Consider the following 16,963-nt stretch of genomic DNA (forward strand, 5'->3'; position numbering starts at 1 on the left):
TCTTTAATCATTACTCATTTATTACTTTAACTTTTGTAACAAAAATATATATAATCTATCTTCTCAATCAAAACTCACAAACAAACGCATCTCAAATATACATTCTAGACATACTTCCAGTTATGTAAAATTGCTTCAAAACTCATTCAGTCTCTTTCATTAAAGCTCAACCACTAAAGACTAGCATGAAATATAAATAATGGAAATGACTAAAAATTGAGTTATTAACAATGTACGATCCATACAATATGTATCTAAAGTACATGTTTTTATTATAATGTTTGAAATCAACTAGAAAAGGGAGAATAAAATAATGTAATACAATATAAAGACAATATTTACTAAATGAAATAGCACATTCCTTCAATTAGAAAGTACCAATAATAAAAAATATGAAAACAATAATAAAACATGAAACTAATGTTCATTTCGTTAATATTTTAAATTGTTGTTCATTCAAAATAAATGTTTTACAAAGAGTGTTTCTTAATACTATCTGTTTAGAAAAAAATAGAAAGAACTAATGAAATAAAATTCCTGACAGTCATAAAAAATAACCAAACACTTTAGAGTTTCGTCACTTATTTATAGTTATAACGACCAACCATAGTCATAAATACTTATTATAGTCATGAAATTTAAATAAAAAAAAATGAGCAAAAGAAATAAAGAAGTATCAACTTACATTCTTGTGTTAATCAATTGAACGAAGAAGTGATGAGAATAATTATCCACCTTAATAAAGAAGAGAAATAACTAAACTTGGATGAATATAAATTTTAAGAGATAAAGCATAAAAGAAATATTGATAAGGTATTTCAAGAAGAAGAAACACAAAGAAGCATCTTCATATACCTAAATTCTATTAAAGAATAATATATATTTTATTATAGGATTTTTTTTATGTCATTTTTTTGATAAGATGAACATTAAGTATATAACCAAAGAAAACTATAAAAATATAATAAAATACTATAAATAGTAGTTTAGTCTCTTTTTCAATAATCCAAGCGTGGAATGTTTAAGTTTTGCCTATTTTTATTGTGCCAACAAAACGAAAATTGAAATAAAAAACACGCACAAAGAAATAATGATAAAATCACAAGTAAAATGAAAGGTTAAATGGATTTATGAGAACTAAATTTCTTTGCAATCGACCTGAAACTATGAAACATCTCACAAACACCAAAAGTATGGTTACAAGAGATACTGAAAATAAGAGCGAAATTGCCATTAAACCATTAATTAACCAAATTGGATTTCGACAACATCATGTCATCCAACCACCAACAGCCAAGATTAATCTTAATCATTCATCCCAAAAAAGTAAAGACAGTCAAGAACAAAGTAATTTAGTAAATACCCTGGAAGACAAATTACCTAATTTAGAACAGTTTGTTGAAAAAGATGATGAATCAATTGAAAAAGAATTAGTTAAATTGGAAATTAAACCAAGTAATGCGTTTGAATTAATCCAATTAACAAATGATGAAATAATATCTAAACAACCTGAAATTTATCTATCTTCAAATGAAAATAAAGATTTAAATGAGTTTCTAACAAAAAATACCAATGATGTTATTTTAGAAAGTCAAACTCAATTTGATGAACAAATAGAAGACATTGATCAATATGAAAAAGATCATTTCTTAATGAGGTATGAACCAAAAAATATTAAAGAAATATCTGATAACTTATTTAAAAGTGAAAAGGATTTACAAATTGCACCAGATTTACTTCAAAAACAAGTTCATATTAGTGCAGTTACACGTAATGTTTTACTTGACTGGTTATTTCTTGTTTCACAAGATGAATTTGCAACAACAATAGAAACATATTTACTCACTGTTGCAACATTTGATGATTTTATTTCTCGCAAAACAACTATCCCTAAGTTTGTTAAATATTATTTTTAGTTATGTTAATATGAGGAATAATCTATTTTTGTGAAATTACTAGATAAGTAGTTTTTATTAACTATTTTTTAGTATATTCAAATAATCTGATTGATAAAAAAAAATTAATGATATAGATCAGAGGTTCAATTAGTTGGTGTTGCTTGTCTTCATTTATGTGTTAAATTTCAAGAAATCACATACCCACATGTTGATGAATTTATTATTATTAGTAAAGGTGCATATACAAAAAACCAATTATTAGAGATGGAAAGAGTGATTTGTAAAACAATTGATTTCAGATTTCTTCGTCCATTATCAATTGATTTTTTGAGAAGATTTGATAAGGCAGCAAATGCAGATGAAATTAAACATACTCTTGGAAAGTATTTAATTTTAATTGCTACATTAGACCAAAAAATGATTCAATGTCTTCCATCTCAAATTGCAGCAGCTGCTGTTTATTTTCAGAGAAGAATCAATAATACTGTTCCTTATTGGGATAAAACACTTATTAAATACTCAACATATACTGAAAAAGATATTCTTCCTATTGCCCAATTAATGAGAACGCATTATTTATTCCAACAATCAAGAACAAATCAATATAAAGAAATGTTTAAAATGTTTTCAAGTAGTGTTAATCACACAGTCTCACAAATTCCTTTCATCCCAGAATTTTAATTTATATATCATTGTTTATCTATTATTACATTCTTTATAACTTAGGATTTACAAAAAAAAAAACATTAGATATAAAATGATAAGATTTATTGAAAATTAGATGTCATTTCATTATCCTTTGAATATAAAAAAGAAAGTTTTAAAAGAGAAAGAAAAAACAAAATTATAAAGATCTGTAAAAAAAGTAGTGGAACTTAAAAATAACCAATTTTTGCATAATGACACAGAAAGACGTTTCTACTGAACTCTTAGAGTTCATTCGTCAGGAAACATTCAATGAAAAGAAGGCAGAATTTGTTCATGAGTGTTTTAATGAATTTCTTGAGAAAGAAAGAATTATTGAATTAGTTCAAGAAATGGATGAAATTTATCAGATGATAGAAGTTGCTGTGTTAGCATGGAATGTTTGTGACCAAATTAAGAAAAGAAAGAATGGGATATTAGCATTAAGAGAACCAGTATTTGAATGGGTTGAAAGTGTAATGGAGAAATTAAAAATTACAAATCGAGCTTCTGTGATAGAAAGAATAGGATATTCAGTATCATTAGGAAGATTAAATTATATGAAACGACATTCAGAATTAAAAACAATGAGAGATTTAATAAGAATTGCTGATATTCAAACAGAACCTCTTAAAGTAAGTTATGATGATATTAATAAAAAAATAGTTGACTGTTTTAATGAAATTACTTGGTTCTATCAAGAAACAGATTCTATTGAAAGAAAAATCTTAATGAAAATAATGTTAGAACAATGTCCTTTATGTTGGATAGATTCTGTTGAAAAAGATAAATTAAAAGAAGTAGTTTCATTTCTTGTGATGGTATGGACAAAAGTTAAACCTCCAATGGAAAATGATATTGGAGAAGCATTATTTAATTTATCTGAATCAATTACAGATGATTTTGATGAACAAACAAAAATCACTGGTATTGTATTAAATTTTATTCAAACAAACAACATTATTTGTAAAATTGTATCAAATAAAGAATATGCCATTGGACTTTTAAAAGAAGCATTGGAATTATTACGTAATCAACAAAAAAACCAATAACTTACTAATTGCATTTATTAATGCAGACTAACACATGGAATATGGTATTTGCACCAAATTATCCTCCAAATGTGTTTAAAAAGAAAAGAAAAAAAAAACAATAAAATTTAATGAAAACAAAATACAAAACAATATAAATAGCCAAAATCTAAAAAAATTAATTAAAAATAAAAAATTAGTTTCTTTTTTTTTTTATTTTTTTAATTTAAATCTTTCATTTTCATTATTTCATCTTAAAGTATTTATATTTAATTCTTTCATTTAATCAATACTTTTTGTTTTACTCTAAGTTTATAAAAAGGAATAATTAAAAATTATTATTGTTAGTAAAATTGATAACATAAATCTATTTGTATAATCCTTATTTAGTTGTAAATAATTGTTTTATATTTCATGTACATTCCATGTTGGATTAATTTCAACTTCTTCTTCGTTATTCTCCTTAAGATTAATAGGATTTCTACATATTGGACAATCAGATGCTCTTGCCAACCATCCTTTTAAACAACTAACATGAAAATCATGTCCACAGCGAAGGTGCGCTGCTTCAGTAAGAACATCCCTACAAATTACACACTCATGTTCTTCTTTTGCATCATAATGAACTAATGATAAATGGTCTAATAAATAGGAATAATAAATGTATGTCATTAATTGTTCCAAAGAACTAATTGACTCCCAAACGTGCATAATGGAAAATATTAATAATCCAACAAACACATTTGGAAGTAACGATTTGAAGAGAATAAAGAATTCAAAACTTGCCAATAAGAGTTTAATTGATTTAATTGATAAACTTGTTAAAGTATAATATTTCCACTGGAATTCATAGAGAGTATGAACAAAACAGAAAATCTGTTGTAAAACATCACAAATAAGTGAGTAAAAAAGAATTTTGAAAAAACAATAAAAGATTAATGAAACAAAATCCGTTGTAGAGTATTGTAAAAGTATCATAGTTGTTATACCAATTAGAATTAATGATAATATAAACATACTAACTCTCTTTGAATAATAATAACTTTGGGTTTCATTATACAAATCAATTCTTGTTTCAATCAAAATTTTATTTACTTTAATTGAGATATAAAGAATAATAATTACTAATAAGTCTATAGAAATATCTGATAAACCAGATAATATAAAAATTAAGATTGTCCAAATTTCATTTAATATTTTAGAACTCATGACTTTCATTTCGGCAGTTGTTATTTCTTCATAAAATATATGTTTAATAATTAAAAATATTCCAATGAAAGTTGTTATAAACGTATTAAACAATACCTATTCTTAATAAGTATTCTAAACAATACCAAATAATAAATACAGTCTTATAACTAAAACAAACAAAAAGTGGTAATGGAAGTCGTAAAAGTCCCATAAAAATATAAAATGAACTTCTATGAATTGAATAAAGCTGAAAAATTATCAATAGTAAACTAGTATAAGAACATATACACTGAAAAATGATGATTGTAGACCACTTCATCTTTTGTCTTTTAAAGTTCTTTTATTCATATTTTATTTGAAAACAAAACCTTTGTTCTATTTATGTTTTATAAAACACTATATTAATTATTATTTAAATAATACTAAAAAGAAATCAATTGAGATAGTAAATTTTTGTGATAAGAGTTTGTGAGTGGTGCATAATCTTCAAAAGAATATTTTTGTAATAACACATACAATTTTGAAGAATATATTAATGTTAGTTTAAGTAGCTTTGATAATTGAGATTGATTTATTTCAAAAAGAATCATTGATGAAATGTATTGGAGTAAATGAATCAATATAAGTAATTCCTGGTGTGAGACTAATAATTTAAATAATGCATTTGATTGTCTTCTTTTGATTGTTCTGTTTTTAAGAAATGAAATTAATTCAGAATGTGTATTTTTAAGAAATAATAAATTTTTATTTGTTGATTCTATTAACAATGATGCTTGTTTAATCTAATAGAAGGTTATTGACAATATAAATACAATAAATATATTTCACAAACATTTGACAAAAATAATGGAGATCCAAAGAATGGATAAATTACTTGTTTTGATGCTACTAAATTATGAACCAACTCCACATCATTTAAACAATTAAAAGAAAGGATAAAATTGGAATGATAATTTCTATAATCATCATATAATTCATTTTCATAACTAAATGACTTAAAATAATTACAAACAGACTCATAACAAGTAATACTTTCTTGATAATTTCTCTTAAAAAAAGATAATGGATGAAACATTGGATATTCGCTAAAATACTTCTGAAAATAGTGATTAAATTGAGAAGGTTTGTTAACAATCCAATCTTGCAATCTTTTTAATATAATAAACCATATCATTTTGATGACTATAAAAGATTGAGAAGGTAAATCATCAAATTGATATTCTCCATGTGATAAACAATCCCTTAATTTAATTCCACCTTCAAAAAGAAATAAATCATGTAATTTACTCACAACATCTTTTCCAAGAATATCAATCAGCAAATTCCTCTTTTTAGAAAGTACTTCTTTTTCTTTCTCTATTCCTTTTGTTTCACTATATTTTGAAGTATTTTTATATTTCACTGCTTTAATATCATTTATTGTTGATGGTCGATTAACAATAAGACCTTCAGAAGAAGAAATAACATCTTCTTGGAGAAGAACATCTAATGTTGTATAGTAATTTGAATAATTTGCCATTCCAAATCGAATATCAATATCATTAAATGTAATAAATGCTATTCTTAACAAATGTTCCAATTCAACAACCATTCTCATAAATGAAAATATTTTATTATTTCCTTGTTGTACTTTATTTTTAACAATTATTTCAATTGGTTGTCTTCTATTTGGAAGAATAAAACTAGAAGAATGAATAAGAGAAAGAAGTTCCTCATTTGGGATTTCAATGACTTGATTAAAAAATTGAAGTTGAAGTATATTTAAATGTTTTGGTTCAGAAACTGTATGACAATACACTTGTATTGTTTGATAAAGTATAATAAGAAGACAAATGTGTGTGTTTGTTATTTCATTATCATTCATAAATCCATGCCATAATAAATTTCTTAAATTTAATCCTGTAGGTGGTCCAATTATTAATATACAAAGAAGAATAAGTCCAAAAGGAACTGTATGTTCTTCATACATTTTTTGAAGAGTTTCACTTAATGTTCGTGGTAGTTGAATGGATGATTTTGTTTTATGAATTGTAGTAATCATCTTTTCAATTTGGGTTGTTATAAAGAGACAAAAACCAATTCTATCAATATTGTCTTTAAGATGGACATTAAATTGAACTGAGAGTAATTCATCAATTAATGGCTTTAAATGGTTTATTGTTGGAGTTTGAATAATTTCTTGAAAACTTTCAAACCATTCAACTCTGAAAATGGTTATATCAAAACAATCAGATAAAAAGTTAATATTATTGGTTGTGTTTGTTATTTTATATGTATCAAATAAAAATTTGAATTGAGACACAATTTTAATTTCACTCATTTGATTTTCTTTAGATACACTTTTGTTTAGCAATACTTGTACTTCGTCAGATAATGAAGTGACATTTGTTAAATCTTTATCGTTTATTATTCTTTTCTTAAGAGATAAAATAACTTCTTTCAAATTTTTTGTTTTCATTAAGTTATTTCCCTTTTTCTCCTTTTTTTGTTTAAGTTCCTCCTTTTTCTTTTTAATTAGTACTTTGTTTTATTCTATTTACCAACGATAAACTATGTTGTAGTTGTTCATTTTCTAGGTTGTTTATTTCTTACAAAATCTAAGACGTTACTTACTTGACAGAGTGAAATGAAACAACGTTATCACTCTTCAACTTCTGCAATAACAAAATAATCAAAATGAATTAACCCAACAAAAAACATGTCTATCTTTTTTGAAAGATTTATTTATTGAATTTCATAAACCAATCTTAATACAAAAACTAAAACAAAGAAAGCAAGAAATTTCAATTTTCCTTTTAAACACTTATTAAAGAGTCTACCATGGGTTATTCCTTTGTTTCATGGTAGCAATAATAACTGAAATGTTCATGTAACTTTACTACACTCAACAAAGAATATTATGTGTTCTAAAAATAGAACTTCTTTATTTAAAACATTTGTCAAATACATGAACGTCAGAATGAAACGAGTCTTTTTAATCAATATTGAAATACTTTAATATAAAACCCCGCATAAAAGGGAATAATAGTCTTGAACAAAAAAATAGTCACTTTTACAATCCATACGTCTTTTAATTAATACAAAAGAAGTATAAAAACGTTATTGTTTTGTGTCAATACAAACTATCTTCAAATAATACATCAAAAATAAATGTTGTTCTAATAAAAAAAACAATGGAAAAGTAATTCAAAAAAAATTAAATAAACGTAATACAACGTTTAAGATATTTTTAAGTCAAGATAAAAATTATTAATTATTATATATTATTTATTAATTAATATAAAAAGAAAAGAATTAACAAATAACACTATGAAATAGAATAAAAGATAAATTAAATAATAACTAAAATTTCATATAAAGAAAATAAAGTCAATAAAGATAATATTTTTGATTAATATTTCTTTTTATATTATTTCATTTACTTTTGTTTTGTTTTAATAACAAAATACCAAACAGTTCAAAAAAGTAGAAAGACAAGTGAATTTAAATATGAAAAATCATGTGTAAATACAAAAATAACAAACCAAATAAAAATAATAAATTGAATTAATACACAAGAACACATTTGTATTGATGTTTATTATATTAATAAATGTTGTAATTCATAACAATTGCGATGAAATATAATAGAATCTTCTCCATGAAGACGTTCAGCTAAATATTCATTAATAACAACTCCTTTTTCTTTAATAAAGTTTTTATCTAATATTGAACTATTATAACGAATTGTATCAATTGTTTCTGTTTTAATTCTACCATTTTTACCAGCTGAAAATGATGAACTTGTTTGAATTCTATTTTCATTTAGTAAGTCAATTAATAAATGAATTGACTCATTAATTAAATAACAATTATATCTTTTTGATGCTGTTTCTTCTTTTAATCCTCTTCGAATTTCACTTTGAATAAGTTCTTTACAACGACATTCAATAAATTGATTAAAATTAAACACATCACCATTTCCAAAATTGATACTTCGAATTTGTAGAAATGGAAGTGCTTTTGTTGCTTTCTTTTTCTTTTTTTCTAATTCTATATCAGCAAACTGATTTAAAAGAACAAGCATTATTCCTTGTTCACTGACTTGGTAATTTCTATTAATTTTATATGCGGTTTGCATCTAATCTCCTAAGATGTTCTTTATGAATTTTAAGTTGTAGTATTTTAAAACCCACAAAAAGAATTTTCCCAATTACACTCACAGAACATTCTTTCGACAAAAAGAATTTGTTTGTTTTACTTCCGAATTTCGTTCTTTATCTCCCTCCCTTTGTATCTAAATAAAAATTCCTGTTTATGTATTTTATAAAATAACCCCCCTCTTTCACTCCCTTCCTTTCTACTTTTCTTCTTTTCATTCTTCTCCTCTAAATAAACTTATTATGCTATCTATTTCAAAAAATTTTTATATCTTATTTTGATTAACCTTTTTGAATTGATAAATATTTGCCACTAAATCCTTTTGTTTTTTGTTTTTTGTTTTTTGCTTTTTTATTCTTTCATTTTCTTCCTTTCTGTCATATATAACATTATATCATCTTTCTCCTCTTTCTCTAGATTTTATACATCTAACTTAATGAAAGGTTAATGGTAATGATTAAATAAACAAAAAGCTATACTCAAGACAAATTCTATTCTTTATAAGTTAACTTAAAATATACTTGCAAGAACAAAAACAATCTTATTAATATTAAATAAAAATAAGAGAGAGACATGCTTTTTCATATAAAATGCCTCAAAACAAAATAAATGTTTTTTTTTGTGAAGTGAAGACACTATTTCATAAATCCAAAACTATAATCCTAATGTCTTTTTTTTTAATAACTAATTTATTGATATTATAAAATACAAATAGAGTTTAATGATACAGAATTAATGAAAACTGTTGTTCAATTTAACGTTTAATGCGATAAAAAAAGAAGAAATTTAAATAAAACATGAAATTTAGTACTTTATTCACTCAATTTTTATTCATTAAATTATGAAATGAAAACTCTTTTAAGAACAAATTAATTAATCAAAATATTTTTCATAAAAAAGATATAAAACCAAAAAATCTATAAGTTTTTAAACCCTCTACTTTAATTAAAGCATTTCTTGTATAAAATGACAAGAAGTTTTAGAAATAGAATTTCTCTTTGTAAATCTACCAAAGTTTTCTTCTTGCTTTTTCTTCTTATTTTTAATTAAGATTTATTTAAATGTTTCTTTAATTTTTTCTTTTTAAAAATATTCGTCATTCTTCTTTTTTTTCTCTTTTTGTTTATTATATTTATTTTAATAATATTTTTATTTAGAAACTATAAACTGCAACTCTTTCTGATTTCCTCCCATTTTTGAACCGTTTTCCTTCTCTGTTGCTGGATGTAAAAAATAGAAATTAGACCCTTTGCATCTTCATCTATGATATTTTCATTCAATGATAAAATCTCCGAAGCGCTGTCTACCCCCTTTTGAAGAATATCAAAAAGGAATTCCCAAATATGTCCCATTTGCATATGACCCTGATGCTCTAAAACGCTTACCTTTTGGATATATAGAACTTATGAACAATTGTCCAAGTCAGCCAATGCTTTATTATAATCCACGTTATTCAATGCATAAAAAAACAATGAAAAACTTTTTAGCTAAATTCCCTCAAAAAAAACAAATAGGAAGAGGAAGCTTTTGGGACATTTATTGTGTAAGAGACCCTGATGATGGAATATTAAAAGTTGTAAAAGTTTCTATCCAACCTCAGATGGCAGGAGTTTATGAAAATGAATTTGCAAATATCGAAGCAACTAAAAACTGTGAATATATAATTCAATGTATTTATACTCAACGGATAGACCATATGTATTTCATAATGATGGACCTAATGAAAGGAAGTATTTGGGATTTACTTCATCAAAGACCAATGGAATTCTTTGAAATTATATATGTTACAGGAACAGTTCTAAGGGGATTAAGAGAACTCCATCATTTAGGTTTAGCTCATATGGATGTTAAACCTGAAAATATTTTTGTTTTAAATGATGGTCGAGTGAAGTTAGGTGATTTAAATTCATGTAGAAAAATTGGAGAACCTCTTTCATTAGATGATATTGGAGAAGCAAGTTATTGTGCTCCTGAGGTAATCGGAGGACAAGCATCTCAATTAGCTGATGTATTTTCATTAGGAATAACAGTATTTGAAATGGATACAAGACGTAAATTTCCAAATTATGTTTGTTATTTTTCTTTATTTTTTGCTAGTATTTTCGTTTCATTTTTGGTTTATAAATCTAATTCATTTGTAGGAACAAAACTTTTATTTTACAGACCCTATTCTTCTAAAATTGTTTCGGTTTGAAGAACTTAAACAAATGTACTTGTTTATGACTGTTACTCAACCATGTTATCGTGTGAGTGTAGACCAACTTCTCTCCATGTCAATATTTGAAAATCCTGATGCTAAGGTTTTTCCTAGCGTTTTATGATTCTTATTTATTCTTTCGGCAAAAGAAAAACTCTTTTTCTAATTTCTTCTTTCAATAAAACGAGATTTCAATTATTCTATATTATTTACTTGAACCTAAGAAACTTCCATTTGTTGTCTTTGCCATTTTGCGTTTCATCATCTCTTCAGTAGCTTTTAATTCTCCTGTCATTCTTGGAGTGGATTGAGGCTGAAACACATTAATTATACCAACTTTTGAACTTTTAGTTTTTGCTTGTCTCTTTTCTTCTTTTGGTTCTTCAGGTTTCACTTCAGAAAGTTTTTCTACATTTAATTGATTTGATAACTCTCGATCAACTAACATATCCATCACTCCAATAGAATGTCCTTTTGTAGTATTAGAAGTACAAAAGTCTTGAATTGTAATACATCTAGAGTCATAAGGGAATGTCATCTCATGAAGATTTCTCTTCTCAATAAATCTAATACATGACTCTCTAATAACACGACCTAATGAATAAATTAAAGACCTTTGAAGAGTTAATAATGTACTGCTTGTTTGGTTTGATTTAATTTGATAAATTCCATTATGAAGGATTTTAATTTCAATAAGTAATTTCTCTGGGTTTTCTTCGAGTTTCTGATCATTTTCTCCCCAATATATCTCAATAAGATCTTCTATCTTGTCATTGACAGGAATTAAACTTTTAACATGATAAATTACATCAACAAAATCATCTTGATAACAAATCATATGTTCTTTATCTTCATATCCCTCTTTTAATCCCTCAAATCCAGTTGTAGAACGAATAACTCCAAGCTCTTGAATAAACTGCATAAATTCTTTGGTAATTCCTTGTTCTTTATTTTGAATGGAAATTCCAACATGAGTTCTATTTGACATTTTATCAATTTCATCTAATGTTTCTAAAACTTGAAGACTTGTTTTAATTGGGGTTAGTCGTTTCCAAAAGTTAGAACTACAGAATCCCATTGTTGTTAAAAACAATCGAACAGCATAATATTTTGTACCATGTTGAACATTCATAATATCAATATACTTTGGTTGTGGAATATCTTCCTCCAATGGAGGTTGATATTTATCTTCCTTTGTCTTGATATAAGAGTCAATATTGCATGTTGAAACATTTTCAAGTCTTTGAAGTTCTTCTAATACTTTTTCATCAGATAAAATGACTAAATTGTCTCGTTCAGGTCTATCAATAATGTCCATATGCTTGTGTTGTGATTGGATAATTTTATCGTCAATCTCATTTAATGAAATCAAATATCCTTTCTTTCCAATACAATCACGTACAAGAACCATAAATTGTTTTTCTCCTGAAATATTTTTAAAAGGTAATTCAATAAATGATAAGATTACCATATTATCAACAGTAACAATATAGATATAATCTAATACATTTTTGATATTATTTTTCATAAGTATATCAACAATATTCTTTTCACTTACTTGACAATTTAATAATTGACTTCCAAATATTGGTTTGGGAATCATAAGGTGTTGATACACAAAAGCAATGGATTGAGATAATGACATTGTAAAATATTCTAATCCTTCATTTGGAATATCACTCAATCTCATTAAAGTACGTTTTTTATCATATCCTTCAACAGATGTAAGTTTCTTGTATAATGCAGTTAACTTTGTCATTTGGTCTTGAGTAATATTCTTCATAATACTTTGATAATAAAGGGTAATTACACTAAGACAATCTCCCATAATAACTAAATTCATATTTCTTATCCATTGATTGAAGAGTTCATTGAGAATATCAAACAAACTATTGATAAATTCATCAGACTTAGGAATAGATGAATGATATTTAATCAAATTTTTGAGAATAGTAAATATTAAACGATGAATTTCTGGTTTAGAAGTAACAAATAAAGTAGAATGATTAATTTCTATTAATTTAACAAAGTACCAAGCTAAACCACCAACAGTTTTTGGAGGGACTTGATTTAATGTTGACATATTAAAATCTTCTTGTGGTTTATTGAATGGAAGTTCTTGAATAAAATAACGATTTATAAGTGTTAATATAGATGCTATTCTTGAAGCATCTACTTCATGCTTAAGAAGTAAATATAAATTTAATACAATGAGAGATTGGATAGAATATTTTTCTTCAAATTCTGGACTTTGTTTAGGAATGAAATGAATTTGTGAAGAATCAGGAAGATACATTAATGATGCAAGTAGGTCTATAAAAACAGTATGATAATCAACAAAAATTGTTTCTTTTAATAAACTAGCACGATGAACTGCATATAATGCTGTTTTAGCAAGAATTTCCATTCCTTCAAATGATTTTCCAATAAGACTAACATATCCTTTTAAACCAATAGCTAAAACTTTTTCACTTTCAGATGATAAAGCATATGATAAAGCATAATATAAATTATCTAATGATTGTTTTGTAAATGTTGTATATTCACAAGTACTAATAAAAATTTTTAATAATGTTTCCATTGCACAACATACTCCTTGTTCAAATTTTAAGTGAGATGGTAAAATAACACATTGAAATAATATATTATATACTCTTAATATTGTTTCTCCAGTACAATGGTATTGAATCATATAATCAACTTGTTCTGATATTGACTGAATAATAACTTCAACAACAGATGCATTATTACTAATAAGTGGTGTTCCAATAAAATGTAAACAACAAATCCAAAAATTATATGCATATTTTGGTGCAATAACATTTTGTATTGTTGTATTTTCTTTAAATCCATCTAATGAAATAAGACATTCTTTATTATTATATAATTGATTCATTACACCTTCTGTAACTTTTTTCATAAGTACTTTCCATTGTTGTGCAACTGGAAGAAGAATACTCCATGTTTTATGATGTTGAATAATTGACATCCAAAGTAATTTGTCTTGAGGTAATAATTTAATCCAAGCACGATATAAAGTATTAATAACACGACCACTAATCTCATCTGCTAAATTACTTTTTTTTTCTTTTGCTTTATAAAAATTACTTGATACATTTGAACTAACAATAGCAGTAATACTTTGTTTAGGCATAGTTGCAAGTGAATGAATTGCTCCAATTAATAAACAAATAACATTATGAGTATCAACAACATTATCATTTAATGCTAAGTCATATATATCCATGACTCTATTACAAAATTCAACCATTTGATTTGTTTGATTTGTTGAACAAGAGCGTTGAGTAAAAATTAATGAAAGATGTTCTAACATACAATTTAAATACTTTTGTCGATTGTCTTGAATTGCCTTAGGAATATGATCTCCAAATAACCATTGATGATAAATACTAATTGTATTTCCAATAGTTTGACTTGATTCCATTGGAAGAACAAAAGCAAATCCTAATGACTCTAATAAATATTCAAAATGTGTTGGTGTTTTAATTTTTTGATTGAACTCTTCAATATTATTAATTATTTGATTACTAATATTTGTAGCAATCAATGTTTGAATAGAATTTTCAAACATTTGATAAATATTGGATGTAGGTAAATATTCTTTTAATCCAAGTTGATTTGTTGTATCAATAAACATTATTTCTAATTAACAAATTTTTTAATTCTTTTTCTTTTTTTTCAAAATTTCTTTTCTTTAACTTTAAAAAAACTTCTTTTTTATTTTTCTTTTAATAAAAAATTGTAATAAAAAGTACTTCTTCAATTCAATTTGAATTGATTGATATATGTTTATATCATATCTTATTCAAGACAAACGTTCTTTTTAAGCTATTGGCTTATATGATGCAATTAAAATTTCTTTAAGTTCAGGAACAGTTGCTTTCTTTGGATTATACTTACTGTATTGTGATTCTAATGTAGTTACAGCAATATCATGAACAGCGTCTTTCCATTCTTTTTCATCAATACCACATTGTGCAAATCCAGTTGCACTTTCTGTTCCTTTAAGTAACTTTTCACATTCAGAAGCAAGTGATTCAGCAGCATTATTTCCTGGATTTAATCCTGTTCTATCACAAATTCTTCCAAACTTTTCCATTACATCATATTTCTTTAATTGAGATTGTCCTTCTATTGGAGCTTTTGCATTATATCGAATAATATGTGGTAATAAAATACCAGCAACTCTACCATGATGGATATGGAAATGATTAGCAATTTTATAGGCTAAGGCATGAACAAGTCCAAGATATGCATTACCATGTGCCATACCAGCAATAGTAGAAGCATTATGTAAATTAGCACGAGCACAAGAACATCCATTATAACCATTAACTAAGTTCTTAAAAATTAATTGAAGTGCTTCAAGACACATACCATTTGCAAAGTCATTAGCATAAGTAGAGATATAAGCTTCAATAGAATGAGATAACATATCAAATCCATTATCAGCAAGTGTTCGTTTAGGTACAGTATAAGTAAATTCTGGATCAACAATAGCAACAGATGGAATTAAATTATAATGTGCAATTGGATATGTAGTATTAGTTTTTTCATCAACTAGTATACAGAATGGTGAAACTTCACTTCCATTTCCTGATGTAGTTGGGACACAAATTAAACGTGCCTTCTCACCAACTTCTGGTCCACTAAAAACATTTTCTTTAATGTCAGCAAATTGAGTTGGTATATCTTGAAGTTTAAGTTCTGGATGTTCATATAACATCCACATAATTTTAGCTACACACATAACTGATCCACCTCCAATAGCAATAATATTATCTGGTCCAAAAGTGTTCATGACATTTAAGGCTTCTGTGATAGCTTTTGTAGTTGGTTCAATTGGAACATCAATATAAATTTCAATCTCAACTTGGTTTCTTCTTCTTTTTAATACCTCCATAACTCTTTCAACATATCCTAATTTATAAATCATACGATCAGATACAATAAAGATTTTACTCAAGTCTTTAAGCTCTGCAAGATATCTAATAGAAAATGGTTCAAAGAATACTTTTGGTGGTACTTTAAACCAATGAAGATCTCCAGTAGTAGGAATTTGGAAAGGTGTGGTTTCAGACATAATGAATGTTATTTTGTATATTCATTAATTTCTTATTATCCACGTCACTTTTATTTTCCTTTTCTTTCTTATTTTTTAAAAGCAAATCACGTTAAAAATTCGAGGGTTTTTTTCTTGTTTTATTTTTGTTTTATTTTTGTTTCTTCTGATTCGTCTTTTCTCGTTTCGGACGATGAAACTTTTCTTTTTCAATAAAAAATCCACATTTGTCTTTTCTTCTTTCGTTTCCTTTTGACTCTGATAAATGTTCTTTCAGAATGAAAGGTTGTTATTTAGAATGTGAGTACAATAATATGACTTGTGAATCACTGTGTGATAGTGAATGATAAACCACCCTTTTATATCCAACAGAATCATTTTTGTTATTAGGAGAAAATATGTTTATTAACATTTACTGAGATTAAAGAAGACAAACTGAGTTAGCGCCTCTGTTTTATTTTCTTTTGTTAGTGGTTGAACCTTTTTTTATTAAAATTAATATAAGAGGGTGTTTGAACTAGAATAGACTAAATTAACTATCCTTTTCATCAGATAGTTGAATTGAAAATATGTGAATAATAATTTCTTTATGGATATAAGAACTTCAACAGTCATTTATTGAAAATTTAGAACATTATTGTGTCAAGTAGAGATAAGTTTATTCATCTCTTAAACACATAACATTTTGTCTAAATAATACATGGTTGTTAGTATATTTAATTTTTGCATAAATTTAAGT

The 16,963-nt window shown here is 25.6% G+C and overlaps 8 protein-coding genes across 8 annotated transcripts; 3 read left to right on the plus strand and 5 right to left on the minus strand.

Annotated features, from left to right (window-relative positions):
* Positions 1-1,193: 1,193 nt before the first annotated feature.
* Positions 1,194-2,579, plus strand: EHI_166420 (cyclin, putative; the record flags this gene model as incomplete). Its single annotated transcript, XM_647175.2, has 3 exons — positions 1,194-1,347; positions 1,390-1,898; positions 2,040-2,579. 3 exons carry the CDS (start codon positions 1,194-1,196, stop codon positions 2,577-2,579), a joined length of 1,203 nt encoding a protein of 400 aa, XP_652267.2.
* Positions 2,580-2,797: 218 nt separating this feature from the next.
* On the plus strand, positions 2,798-3,634 carry EHI_166430 (uncharacterized protein; the record flags this gene model as incomplete). Its single annotated transcript, XM_647176.1, has 1 exon — positions 2,798-3,634. The coding sequence occupies one exon, from the start codon at positions 2,798-2,800 to the stop codon at positions 3,632-3,634; it is 837 nt and encodes a 278-aa protein (XP_652268.1).
* A 384-nt stretch (positions 3,635-4,018) lies between these two features.
* Positions 4,019-5,015, minus strand: EHI_166440 (zinc finger domain containing protein; the record flags this gene model as incomplete). Its single annotated transcript, XM_647177.2, has 2 exons — positions 4,019-4,918; positions 4,983-5,015. 2 exons carry the CDS (start codon positions 5,013-5,015, stop codon positions 4,019-4,021), a joined length of 933 nt encoding a protein of 310 aa, XP_652269.2.
* A 582-nt stretch (positions 5,016-5,597) lies between these two features.
* EHI_166450 (uncharacterized protein) lies at positions 5,598-7,262 on the minus strand (the record flags this gene model as incomplete). Its single annotated transcript, XM_647178.2, has 1 exon — positions 5,598-7,262. The coding sequence occupies one exon, from the start codon at positions 7,260-7,262 to the stop codon at positions 5,598-5,600; it is 1,665 nt and encodes a 554-aa protein (XP_652270.2).
* A 1,122-nt stretch (positions 7,263-8,384) lies between these two features.
* EHI_166460 (uncharacterized protein) lies at positions 8,385-8,924 on the minus strand (the record flags this gene model as incomplete). Its single annotated transcript, XM_647179.1, has 1 exon — positions 8,385-8,924. The coding sequence occupies one exon, from the start codon at positions 8,922-8,924 to the stop codon at positions 8,385-8,387; it is 540 nt and encodes a 179-aa protein (XP_652271.1).
* A 1,299-nt stretch (positions 8,925-10,223) lies between these two features.
* EHI_166470 (protein kinase domain containing protein) lies at positions 10,224-11,265 on the plus strand (the record flags this gene model as incomplete). The annotated part of the gene is made up of 2 exons (XM_647180.1): positions 10,224-11,012; positions 11,086-11,265. 2 exons carry the CDS (start codon positions 10,224-10,226, stop codon positions 11,263-11,265), a joined length of 969 nt encoding a protein of 322 aa, XP_652272.1.
* Positions 11,266-11,346: 81 nt separating this feature from the next.
* On the minus strand, positions 11,347-14,799 carry EHI_166480 (uncharacterized protein; the record flags this gene model as incomplete). Its single annotated transcript, XM_647169.2, has 1 exon — positions 11,347-14,799. The coding sequence occupies one exon, from the start codon at positions 14,797-14,799 to the stop codon at positions 11,347-11,349; it is 3,453 nt and encodes a 1,150-aa protein (XP_652261.2).
* Positions 14,800-14,985: 186 nt separating this feature from the next.
* Positions 14,986-16,245, minus strand: EHI_166490 (alcohol dehydrogenase, putative; the record flags this gene model as incomplete). Its single annotated transcript, XM_647170.2, has 1 exon — positions 14,986-16,245. The coding sequence occupies one exon, from the start codon at positions 16,243-16,245 to the stop codon at positions 14,986-14,988; it is 1,260 nt and encodes a 419-aa protein (XP_652262.2).
* Positions 16,246-16,963: the final 718 nt, after the last annotated feature.

The sequence above is a fragment of the Entamoeba histolytica genome, genomic scaffold (assembly GCF_000208925.1).
Source record: "Entamoeba histolytica HM-1:IMSS scf_1104750518813 genomic scaffold, whole genome shotgun sequence".
In the NCBI taxonomy this organism is placed as follows: domain Eukaryota; phylum Evosea; order Mastigamoebida; family Endamoebidae; genus Entamoeba; species Entamoeba histolytica.